Source organism: Coptis chinensis, chromosome 4 (assembly GCF_015680905.1).
Source record: "Coptis chinensis isolate HL-2020 chromosome 4, ASM1568090v1, whole genome shotgun sequence".
In the NCBI taxonomy this organism is placed as follows: Eukaryota; Viridiplantae; Streptophyta; class Magnoliopsida; order Ranunculales; family Ranunculaceae; genus Coptis; species Coptis chinensis.
Genome location: NC_141459.1, coordinates 108,062,793 through 108,076,407, shown reverse-complemented (window position 1 = coordinate 108,076,407; position 13,615 = coordinate 108,062,793). Strand labels below are relative to the sequence as shown.

At 34.5% G+C, this 13,615-nt stretch overlaps 1 protein-coding gene across 1 annotated transcript; it reads left to right on the top strand.

Annotated features, from left to right (window-relative positions):
• The first annotated feature begins 200 nt into the window (after window positions 1-200).
• On the top strand, window positions 201-1,545 carry LOC147506895 (uncharacterized). The gene is made up of 5 exons (XM_086605855.1): window positions 201-212; window positions 581-622; window positions 753-836; window positions 915-1,181; window positions 1,273-1,545. The coding sequence occupies exons 1-5, from the start codon at window positions 201-203 to the stop codon at window positions 1,543-1,545; spliced, it is 678 nt and encodes a 225-aa protein (XP_086461981.1).
• Window positions 1,546-13,615: the final 12,070 nt, after the last annotated feature.

Sequence of the window (13,615 nt, the reverse complement as noted above, 5' to 3'; positions counted from 1 at the left end):
AATCAACAATTCAAGAGCAACGGGACCAAAACTACCGTCTTCAGGAAGACGTTAGATTGTTGTTGGATAGAGTCAGAAGGTTGGAGGACAAAGATAACTCCTTACCATCTGAAAAAATCTCTTCAAACAGCAATACAAGTGTCAATATTGATCAGACGATACACTCATCTGACAAACATCAATCTAGTAGACTAGTAAAAATGCTCGACCAAGTAAGTTACTCTTGTGAATGTTTATTTTATTTTATTTTATTGGTAACCTGCCATCTATTTGTGCATCATTCATCGTTTAAGCATCTAGTGTTTGTGCAACAACAGTTTGACCCAACCATTTTATGCATTCGACCTTCTAACTACAAATTTTATTTTTCGACTAATAATAGCTGAAAAAAAATGGGGAAGGCAACCTCCATCAAAGCCCAAAGCGGATCATGGTAACAAAGCAAATAAGAAAACACAAGAAGGTCTAACACCATTTTCGAGGCCAACATCTGGTCTAGGACAGGGCAAGTAGCATTTTACACGTGATATATATAATTTTAATAATGTTGCGGGTTCTAAGATTTATACTTCAATTGTAGGGCCTAGAGTGTAATTTGGCTCAATCTGATCGTGTGAACAAGGTAAATAAGAATAAAACACGGGGTCAAACATCATTTCAGGGTCCAACATCTGGTCCAGAGAGGTAAGTAGTGTTTTACACATTATATATATAATTTTAAAATGGTTCTAAGATTTATACTTCAATTGTAGGGCCTAGAGTGTAATTTGGCTCAATTTGATCATGTGAACAAGGCAAATAAGAAAACACGAGGTCAAACATTTGGTCTAGGGGAGGTAAATTGTAGTTTACACGTAATATGTTATTAAAATATAATGTTGTGTGCTTATTATGATACTTAGACATTTATATAGGAAAAAGAATGTTATTTGGCTGCGGTTGGCCGAACAAATATTGTTGCTGAAGGCTTGGTATACGAGGGAAATAAACGAAAAGAAATTCACGGTTACCCTTTGGGACTCAATAATGTTCGTGTTGCGGTTGTATCGCTTGTTTCTGAAGAAGCTGGCCGTCTTGCTCTTCCTATACAAGTGAATGAGGAGCTTAGATATGTCGCAGATGCTCTTGGCACACAAGTTCCTTGGCCAAAGGACCATGTCTATTATAAAGACGACATTGAGGTAAATAACAAGATTCTTTAATATGAAGTTATATGATCGATTTCTGAAGGCTTCTATTTTAATAATTGGTTGTTCTGAATTTTTAATTTAGGGAAGTAAAAATCAAACTAGTGATAGTCATAATCAAGGTGCAATAGATTCGTTTGTGGGATTCCTCAATATGGCGCTTCCAGGGGACCAAGGTTCGATACATTTTCCAGTAGAAGGAGAATTGTTTGGAGATAATATGGGTAGTTTCATTATGGAGAAAAGCGATATAATGGATGTATGTAACATGGGTTGGTTAGATGCTGCTATTTTGGTGGTATACATGAGGTTAGAATATCTGCAAAATTTCATTGTTGGTGCTATCGTGAAATCTTAGATATTCATATTTAGTTTTAGTAATTATGATTGCTTTATTTTTCTTTCTCTAGGATTCTTTATGACCTAATTTGTGAGTTGTCGTGATGTCGTCCGGATTTATAAACCCTTTATCTTTCACAAGAGCTAATGGGAATGAGAAAACTCAAATTATTGTGGAGAGCTTGCGAGAATACAAGTGGAAAAAGAGTTGTTCTTATCCCTTATAATCCGGTAAGGATATTGTCTTATATTTTTAATACTATCCATGTTTTATCATTTTCATTGGAATGTATATTATAGTTTTAATGCCTAATTTTTCTTTTTAACCACACATGCCTCGATCTTTTTTTTGTAGTGGACATTGGGTTTTGATTGCTATTAATTTATCGCGAATGACTTTTAATTGGTTGGATTCGATGCATAATCTACCATCTAATGATATGGATATCTATTTTAACAGGTTTGTCATGATTGTGTATGTATATGAAATAATTAGATCATTACGTGCTTATCTTTTACTTGCTAATTAGGTTTTACATTGATCTTATTTTGAAGTGCGGTCATGAAAATAGAAAGACTTGAAGGGAAAGGAAGTAAAGGTCCAGTGAAGTGGGAGAAGATTATGGTAATAAACAAATTCTTATGCATATATACTGTGTGTTTGGAAAAATATATGCTTATGAATATTTTCCATGTTTGTACTTAGGGCCGCACTAACCCTTGGTAGTAAAGAGTGTGGGTATTACGTAATGAAGTTTATGAGAGAAATAATGGAAGCTTGTTTAGATAATTCTTTTGAAAATAAGGTATATTTCGTCATACACTAGCATTCTCTATTTTGTGTTACTCTTCATTATTTAGTTATTATATACTTTTTTATCTTTGATCGTCTGGATGACAAATCTATCCCTCAAAGATACATACACACAAGAGGAACTTGATGTTGTTCGACTTGAAATTCTTAGATTCATCCAAAGATAATGGAGCCGCTTCGAGCCAAGCGTCAAGTCTTAGCTAGGTTTTGACCCTTTCCAATTAAGGTGTGGTGCTTGGTCTCACCATTTTTTTTTGATATTTTAGATAGAACAAATAGATTGTTTTTTTTATTGATGCAACAAGTTAGGTCATTATTATTTTGATATAACAAGTAAATTTGGATGTTTCTTTCATTATTGATGACTCAAAAAAGTTCAAAATTCTTTTAGCAATTCAATGTCTTTGTGTTGGATGTGTAAATTTATTTCTTTTGTTTGTGTTGCACTATGAATTGCTTATTTGAGCAATGTGTTTTTAAATCCGGTGTGGATATATATGGTGAAAATGGGCAGGTTGCGGGTTGAATGAATATGATTAGAATCAAATAATTAGGGGATTTTATTTAAAAAAAAAAAATAAACCAAACGGTTTGTATCCAATCCAACCGTGGTATATATCATATTTATTTCCCACGGTTTCTAACCGTGGTATATATCGGTTTATATAACCCACGGTTTGTATCCAACCGTGGTATATAAGATATTTTCCACGGTTCACATCGAATATAGCAGACTTTTCGGGCTATTAACCACGGTTTGTAAATTCTAATACCATCGTTTTTTACTAAAAACCGTGGTATATAAGAGATATTTTTCCCCACGGTTTTGTTAGAAGTATTTGTCACGGTGGTTTGTTACCACGGTATGAAAACAAGATGGCTAAAGGCTTTTACCACTTTGTGAAATAACAAAGGGTATATGAGCTTTTCTGTAGTAGTGTTGTAAAAAAATGTGATAATTGTTCCTTGGAAGCTCAAGAATGATCTTGCAGAAATTTGAACCAGCAAATACTTGGATCAAATACTTGGATCGACGAGATAGAGAATAACGCGATATAGAAAATAGAAACTTCATTTTAAGTCTCAAAGATGGCTGCGTGAAACTAAACAATGACCCATTTAGAGAAAAGATTGACAAATGTTATTATGTTATTAGTGATTCTTCTTCCTCAATAATGGATCTTCTGCTTAAGGGTGCCCTGCCTCGCTGGCTAATGAATTTAGCCTTGCTTACACTACACCCAATTTAAGTGAATAGTATGTTACATAATGTGTGCATTCGTTTTTTGAGTATACTGCCGAACATGAATAAAGAATGAAGAATGAAGAAAAGGATTTTTCTTTCGTGAGAAAAATGAAAATGACATTTTTGCCCCATGTTTTATTTGTTTGGTTTCTTAGAAGCATATCTAGATGTTAGATTTGCAAGATCTAACGGTTGGCTAAGTATGTCAAGATAGTATGTTAGAATAGTATGTCGACATATATACGGGCTGGCTACGTCGACATATAGAAATGACATATGGAATTGACATACGCAATCCAAAAGCGGATTTGCACATTGCTCTAAGGGCTGCTTTTTGGTAGATATTATCTCCCTACCATGGATACTTGGATAGTATTTCCACAAAAAATCAGCTCAATCGGATGTGTCTAGTCTTGTCAAAAGAGTGTTAAAATTCTGGACCGTAAGATAAATTTATAATTTGAACTCAATTTTTGGTAGGGTTAGACATGTTCAAAGGAGCTGATTTTTTTGTGGAGATCACATCCCCATAAAATCAGTTTTTAGTTAATTATGTAGGTAGGTAGGATTGCATATGTCAATTCCGTATGTCATTTATGTATGTCGATGTAGCCAACCCAAATAATTGCAATTTAGAAAGTAAAATATTTAAAAAAATGAATAGAAAGCTATCCATCATAAAAAATAAAATAAAATAAAAATAGGAAAATATCGCTAAAAATCGGTAAAAATCGGTAAAAATCAGTAAGCATCGAGAATTCGGAGACTTTTACCGTTTTTATTGTTTATTCGTTTTGAAATTCGGTAACCTGTCAATTCAGAGACTTTTTACGTTTTTTTGAAAAAATCATAGATTTGTAACTATAATATGCGTGTGTTTAAGTCAGAGGTGCTACTATGTATCACTTGCATCACACTAGTATAGAAAAAGGAACACCATACTGGTCATAATTCGATACCAGGGCCCTGATTTTCAAATGTATATCAAGAGTACCATATTAATTTGCAACCATGGAGTCGACCCCACCATCTTATTAAAAAAACTTCAATACACTTACAATAAAATAAAAGAGTTGCTCTATATGAACAAACAACTTTAAACAAACTATTGTGAACAAACTGATGTGGCAGTGTCAATTACCATTGCCATATGGATGTTGTAGTATCAACTCGCATTGCTATGTTGCATTGTTTATCTCTGCAACATAGATGTTGCACTATCAAATCTCACTACAACATAAATGTTGCACTGTCAAATCACACTATTTACCTCTGTAACATGGGTGTTGCATTATCAAATCTCAGTGCAACATGGATGTTGCACTTCCATAACATTTTGTTAAGAATAGTAGTCATGTTGCCCTATCAAATACCACTGCAACATGAATGTTGCACTGTCAACTCCCACTGCAATATGAATGTTGCACTGCCACGATATGTTTGTTCACAATTGTTTGTTCAAAGTTGTTTGTTCATATAGAATTTTTGAAAAGAAAAGAAAAGAGTTGTTCTATATGAACAAACAACTTTGAATAAACTATTGTGAACAAATTGATGTGGCAGTGCAACATTCATGTTGCAGTGTCAATTACCATTTCCACATGGATGTTGTAGTGTCAACTCTCATTGCTATATATGTTGCAATATTTACCTCTGCAATATGGATGTTGCACTATCAAATTTTCAGTAATTCTACGCATACATAGAAATTTGACACAGTCAACCAACATACTGAGGTGGACGGCTGACGTGTCATGTCCACGTAAACAAAAGTCAAACAGACATTTTTTTTTATTTGTCTTTTATTATTATTATTTTTTCCTATTTTGATTTATTAAACCTTCGCCTCTCTCGTCCCTTCACAAATGACCTAAACTATGAATCTTGGAATTCAACTTGTGACAAAACATACTAAAATGGTTTCGGTAGGAAGGGTTTTGTCAATGATGAGTAGGGGTTTAAGATTTCTAACCACCACTCATCAATAACTTCAACTTGTTTCAACCCCCTTTTCTTAAAACTACTTCAAGGTTCAACTTCAAACATAAATATTCACTCAGCTCTACTTCAAGCTTGCATCTCTCAAATCTTCTTTTCCTAAAAAAGCTCAGCTCTTTCTTACCATTTTTTATTCGCTCATTCTATACACAAATTTCATTTGAAACTCTTTTATTTTGAGTTCTTTCTACTAGCTTAGCTTGTGTTGAAATGGAGGTGGTATTAACTCTTTTGCTAGTTTGTTCTTCACTCTTCAGTAGTCCTGCTTTTGCTGCTGAACTTCCATTAGATGGTAACATTCACTTTCACCTCAGCACATTATTTTATTTCAACTTTCTAGCTAGAATACATGTTTAGCTTGATACTTGATTTGAGTAGTGCTCATAGTTGTTAGTAGTGAGTGTTTATGAATCTAAATTTTCTATGCCATTTTGTTGTTTCAAGGACTTGGGTGTTTTATGTTTTCTCTTTGGTGCATTTTGGTATCTTAATCTGTTTTCAAATGTTAGGTTTTATCTTGTTTTCCCCTCACTCCTGTGTGCATTCAGCTCTTTTTTAGTGTTTGGATCTATTTATAGAGTTCGGTATACTTAAAAGAACACATTTTTAAGGATGCCTTGAATCAATGGATGTTCTAATCTGTTTTGAAAAGTGTGTCTTTTACTTTTGTTAGTAGTGAATAGTGATACTGATGACAAACCCTTCTCTTCCTGTTTGATTTATGCATTTAGGTGTTATTTCAGTTGCTTCGCTTTCAATTGTTTTGAATGATATTGTAGTTGTCTCTCATTGTTCCTCATTTTGCATGTATCTTTTTCAGGCTTGGGAATGAGGCCTCAATTTCCCAAACCATACCAGTGAAACCAAGCTCCCTTTACTCCCTCACATTTGGTGCTTCAAGAACTTGTGCTCAGGATGAAGTGTTGAGAGACTTTGTTGCTCCCCAATCCAGAGATCTACCTCTTCAAACACTCTATAGCACCAATGGTGGCAACTTGGTTATATCTGAGAAAATCGTTGCAAGTGGTTGAGAGTCTAAGAGGACATTTGTACTATTCCTTTGCCTCGGCTTGGCACCCGGTTGGCAGGATCCTAGTTTCTGGTAACCAGGACATCACATGCAGACTCTGGGACATGAGGAATCCTTCTCAGTCACGTGAGCAATCAATATATATACACTATCATCTTATTTAGGCTAATGCTAGCGGCATTCCGTAAGTAAGATAGCGGGGTTTCTTCCCACTGTTCGTACCTTTGAATGTCTGATTGATTTCTACATTAAAGACTATGAATTTTGTTTTCTTTTTCAGTAAATGATCTTTGGGTTTGGGTTTGTGTAGATGTTCTTTTTGTATACTGAAGTGAAGTGAATTTTTAGCTTAAATGGTGAAGCACTTGAAAGTCTTAGTGTATCTCAACGACATCTCAAGAGACAGTGGTTCGATTCCACCAAAATCCCATTCAATGAAGTGATGATATACTTTTTAAGTCTACTACTCGAGTTGGTTAAGTGTATTATAATTAAAATCTTAGTAGCCAAATTTATTATGTTTACGCCAGCTGAGTTTGCACTTGAGCGAGAAGTAGAAAAAATATTTTAAGGTTGGAGAAAATATTGCCTCAGGCCTGGGTGCAGAGAAAATATTGCATCTGGGCTTCTTTCTATTTCCTTAGCACTTGACAAGGAAAAAAGGAGAAAAATCCTATAGTTGAAACAAAAAGTTAATAAAGACAGGAATGATAGAATAAATGATGGGCTGCAGGCTTCATTAGAAGCTGGAAGTGTTTATGAAGATAAGACAGAGTCCAAAAAACTTCTTAAGGATACTACTAAATTGGGAAAGGCTTCACTAAAGAAAGTCAGACCTGAAAGGATCTTAAAAGGCAGAGAAATGATCTCTGACATAAAAATTATGCTAAAACAAATAAATAATACAGCTAAAAAAATCAATGAAACATTCATTTATATCAATATCTTCACATGGAGACTTGTTACACTTTGTTTCCAATGTTTAACTAACATACAAGAAAAGATAAAGACGACTCTAGCCAATGCAATATTCGACATGCTACAAAAAAAAAGAATGTGATCATAGCACACTTGACTTTGTGATACAAAACTCTCCTAAAATACCTATCACAAACCCAACAAAAGCACCATTATGTCACACATACATCTTCAACCCAAAAATAGCTCTCAAACATATGAATCAAATAATCACCCAAGCAAAATTTGAGTCAAAACCTGCAAGAGGAAGAAACCATAAGTAGGGACATAAAAATATGGTATTTTTATGTTGTCATTCCGTAATATACAAACAACTAAGAGTAAAAGAAACAGGTTTGCTTTCGACTAACTCTCATTCTTCATTCATGCCTACTAAATGCTTCCACCAAACTCCATAAGTTCTGTTCCACCAATTGTATCCTATGTACCAAGAATATAAATCCAATTCATCGAAACAACTTAAAAAAAATAAAAATAAATAAAAAACAGCAATAAACTATGATAAATAGAAACCTGTAATGCAATGCTTTCTTGTGTCTCGCTAGACTCCATAACTTTTGATCCACCAATTGGGCCCTACATTTAAAATAAAATTCATATAAATGAGCAAATAACTAAAAAAAAAGTAAAATCAAATATTAAAAAAAAAAAAAAAAAAAAACGTTTCAATATGGTTGTTTGCTAATCTTCTCCAAATCTAAATTATTAATTGTATTTTCAATTGTGCTCGCCCCTTTCTTATTCTTTTCTTGGTTCATTTTAACAACTTGTTCTCGGTTCCTCTCTTTCTTATTATTTTCTTACAACTTTTTAACAGCTTGTTCCAACTTACTTGTATTCCGCTTGAAAGGTAGACGGCTTGCACCACGAACTGATTGAGGACTACGAATAAGGCCATTATCCTTAGTTGTAGTATGAACATTGCCACTAGTTTCACATGCAGTAGGCTGATCACTTCCACATGTAGTAGGCTAACTACTCGCGCATGCTCCTTCACTTTTCTTTAGTTCATTATTCATGCCCTTAATCCACTTCATAACAATAAGTGTCTTATCTTCATTGTCAGTTTCCAAGTATGTTGTTTCATAGAAGGCATTACGCATCCTATCAAAACGTTCATTCTTAGGGTTTTGCATCCAATCAAAATAATTGATTTTAACCTTTGTATGACACCTCTTTACATCTTTCCTCCATCGACGAAGAATGTACTTTTCAGGTATATTTTGAATCTTTTTTTGAATCAATACGACAATAATGTGTTTACATAAGATTCCTTTAAACTCAAACAAGCGACAATTGCACTTGATGTCACTGTCATATGGGTTGAAGCAAACTGTAAAAGTAAGTTGTAGATTAACCTCTCCAACCTTAACATCTTCAGAAATTTCATACACCTCGATGCCACATTCCTTTTTAACCGAAGACACATCACAGTAGAGCTTCCCCGTTAACTCATTCTGAAACTCCTTGAATTTTGCAATTGTATAAGCATCCTGAAATTGTTTCTCAATTTTATAGTGAGTAATACATGGGACCCGGGAGTTGAAGGAATTAAAATCTTCTTGGTTTTCTTTCTCAGCCTTACTCCGTAATGCATTCTCATATTACTCGACAAATTGTTTCAATGTAGTTTTCGAATTAACATACTCATCAAAAAATGCATTCATGCTCTCACTTCTTTGAGTACTTGACATTCCCACCTAAAAATATCTTTTACAAACGCAAAGAACCCAACGACGACTCTCCTTATACAAACCATCTAACCATCTATTTTTCTAAAATCATACTTCTCAATAAATTTGTTCCATCTTCCTTCGAATTCGTGGTTGTTAAGGAATTATAAACAGCTTGTTGCATCGTAAACTTAATTGTCTCGTACTTCTTATGAACCCGTAATTTTTTAGGTAACTTTTTCATGATGTGCCATATACACCACCTATGGCGTGCATTCGGAAACACAATTTCTATAGCATTTTGCATGGCTTTGTCCTAGTTTGTAATTATTGCATTAGGAGCATGAACACCCTTACAACCAAGCCATGTCTGAAAAACCCAAGTAAAAGTCTTGGTGTCTTCACGCGATATTAAAGCACAACCCAACAAGATTGACTGACCATGATGATTCACACCCACAAAAGGAGCAAATGGCATGTCATGCTTATTAGTTAAGTAAGTTGTGTCGAACGTGATCACATCACCGAACTCCTTATATGTTGCTCTGCTCCTTGCGTCTGCCCAAAATAAATTCCTTATTCTACCATTGTCATCTAAATCCACGAGGAAATAGAAGTTAGAATTATCTGCTTGCATTTTTGTGAAGTAGTTCTGAACAGCTGCAGCATCCCCATTGGCAAGCCTTAACCGTTTGGATTTCTCGACATAATTACGACAATCTTTACCTAAATACAGCAGTTTATCAAGTCCACCCGCTTCCACCGCCAAAGAAGAATAGCTTTTGTTTGGCCGAATACACGCTTGATCATTTATCTAAAGTTTCCTTTTGACACGTCGGTTCAATTTACAATTTCTTATGAAATATCGTGACTTTTCTAGACTCAAACCATGATTATGATCAAGTACTACGGATGTCACCCGCCACTTTCCATCAAAATCTAAAAGCGACTCTAAGCTTCGATTACATTGGGCGGGTTTGGTAACTAGATGCAATTTGAAAGCATTTCTTGAAGTGCTCTCTGTCTTGCCTGATCGAGAACATGTAAAAAGCACCCATCGAACCACCCCATCATCTCCCTTCGATGAAGACCTTTTCTTTATTGGAAACTCATTATTAGTACCATATTTAGTGTAATATTCCCAGCAGTATCAAACACTGCACCATTCCTATTTTGGATCTCCCACTTTTTTTTCTTTCTTGAACAAATTCATTTTCCATACCCACATCAACACCAATTGTATCTTCCAATTCTTTATCATTAATATCCTCATTCTCATGCATTTCTATACCTATATTATCAAATTCAGAAATTTACGCTCCATTCCTAAAAGAAAGAAGTAAACAATTACAAATAATTAAAACTTGGGTATATTACGATCAATAATAACTTAGGTGTTATTTGGTGTTTTTTTTTTTTGAGTTTGAAAAATAAGGGTTGAGAGACGAGGGTTTAATAATAAATAAATAAAAATAAAAAATAAAAAAAGGGTATGGTTGACTTGATCAAGTTGACTTTTTGCTTAGATGGACTTGACACGTTAGCGTCCACCTCAGGTGTGTTGGTTGACTGTGTCAAGTTTCGTGTTCGATCACTTAGTCACACAAACTGTGGTAATGGTATGGAGCTCCCGATCTCAAACCGCGGTTTGGCGGTTTTAGAGCAAAACCTTGTTGAAACCGCTCTCTCAATTTTCTAAAACGCTCTCAATTTTCAAAGCCGCTCTTGTCAATGAGAGATCAGTTTTATAAGTTTTGATAATTTATTTGGTAAGTTTATAGCTGGATTAAAACCCAATCAATCTTCTTAAAGAAACAAAATTATAAATCTGAGTATTATCGATATTCTAAACCCCAAATGAGCAAATTGAAGATCAACAAAAATTCTCAGATGATTTAAAACCCAATCAAGAATTGAAGAGATAAAGATTTAATTAGCAAGAGTTTTTTCACAAGTTTCCGTGTTATTTTGAAAGAGAATAATGAACCAAATTGGTATTTTGTATGCATTCAACTGATAGATTCCGTGGGTCTCTCTAAACTAAAATTGCAAAGGTTAGGAGAAGATGACTAAGGCCATTATTTTATACTCCCCATCCCAACATATCCCAACATAGAACTAGTTAGTACTTGTACAACTCTTTTTAGTAGTATGTAGCATAGTACAAAATATCCCGATATATCCCGATATTTGTCGATATCTATCCAGATTTCAGATAAAGATATATAAATATCCCGATATGTTCAGAGATATATACGACTGTAAATATCAGCAATATTTCAACGATATTTTGCGATATTTGGCGATATTTTGTATATGTAACAATTTTATTTAATATTTATCATTATATTTCAAATAAATATAAATAATGTATCATGATATATTAAAAAATATCCACAATATCCACGATATTTGTCAATATTTTGAATATATCCACGATATTTGCATGTGAAACAATGTCAAATATCCCTAAAGAAAGATATATATCTACGATACATATCCATAAATCAGAGATCGATAAATACCCATATCCTGATATTTTGTACTATGGTCTGTAGGACTATTGGTCCCTTATATAGTTATTACTACTTAAGAGTGAAAATGTGGTATACAACTATACATACACGATTTAGTGGGCGAAGACACTGCATACGGTTTTGTTCTTTTGTTCCTTAATCATTTTTTTTAATCTGTTTTATTCTTTTATTAATTGAAAAATTATTGATAATTAATATTCATGATTTAGTAACTCATTAATTAATAAATTATACTAGTGTATATAAACGCTCTATAGACGCTCTCAAAGTGGGAGCTTCTCAACTTAGGCGTTTTCGCGCTCTTGCTCTCCTTGCCGCTTGACGTTCTGGTGACTAAGGTTTGTTAGTGTAGAATTACTGATTAAATCTCACTGTAACATAGATATTATATTGTCAAATCACACTATTTTGCACTACAATATGGGTGTTGCACTATTTTATTTTACTAACGCAATTGAAGCGAAATTACAATAAAATGAAGGATGACAAAAGGATAAAATGCAACTGCAAAGTCTGCAAATACAATAGCATATTTGGAAGTGTGAAACTGTGAAACCATCGTCAAACTGCACCTCTACTGAACTGTGATTCTAGTAGTTTGACACAATTAAGATTGCCATATACAATAGAAAGGTGACACGAGTGATGGCACACAGATTTACCGGTCCCAATTGAAGTGATCCAAATATCCTGACATCCACGTCAGAAGACCCACGAATTGTTTCTGACAATGACACGTGTTGGGACAATAGTGCTGTAACATGTCATGCTGGTGACCGTTTATCTCTGTGCGACTTTTTGTAATGATAGTTGAAATATGTCGTTTTGGGCAGGAACGATTTTCGAAATACCCGATGCTATTGTCTAATAATTGACGTTGGATCATTTGTCTTTGTTTTTGGATCTGCACATATGCCCACCACTTAACAACTGGCCAAATTTGCGAGTGTAGTTAACATGTATTTCTAGGCTCTAGTTCCCTTCTTGCAAGGCAAAGACCAAACTACATCTGTGAAAAACGAAGTGTGGTTTTTGTTTTGTGGCTACAAATCGAAATGTTTTGCCAATTGCCATTATTTGATTTTACCTCTTGCATTCAGAGAGTTGCTCGATCACAAATGATTGAAATATAGGAGTTTACTTCTTGAAGAGCTAGAACTAGAATGCATGCTCTTTGTCATTAAATTGTACAATGACACACTTACACTGCACAGTAGAATGCGTCCCTAGTTATGGCCAAGCCAAAGACACCATGGTAGTTTGGCCATGACCAGACGAAGAAGCAGAACTGTTGGGCAGTACAATCCATGTAAAGTCTTAAGAATTATAAGAAGTTACTTCTGGTAATAATGTAATATGCTCGGCGTAAGCTAATTACATAACTAATCATGAAGAGTTTACAACTACAATGTGGTACGGTGGTCCTAAACTGATCCTACAATCCTTGTGTGATGTCCTAATCAACAATAAATTGTTAATAAGAGAAAGGAAGATTAGGTGAGTTGAAGAAGTTGCAAGTGGTAACTCGGGAAAGGGAACTAGATCGAGAAATTGTTGGCTTGCATGTAGATTTAAAAACATAGCTCTCTGTAATTGATAGGTAATCTGTCCTATATATACCCTTTCTCGCTCGATACAATTTGGTTTGATGGACTGTCACAACTGGAGGATGAACTGGTGTGCACCCAACGAGGAGCCATAGTTAACTTGTAGTCATTTGGAGAATTATTAGGTGGTGGAGACCACTGCCCACTCTCTTTTCAGACTATTATTTTAAGTTTTTAACCCTTTTGAGTCACTAGTGGAGGAAAAC

Coding starts and splice junctions, on each gene's coding strand:
- LOC147506895 (XM_086605855.1), top strand. Junction 837..914: donor AAACATTTGGTCTAGGGGAG/GTAAATTGTAGT, acceptor ACATTTATATAG/GAAAAAGAATGTTATTTGGC. Junction 1,182..1,272: donor ATTATAAAGACGACATTGAG/GTAAATAACAAG, acceptor TTTTTAATTTAG/GGAAGTAAAAATCAAACTAG.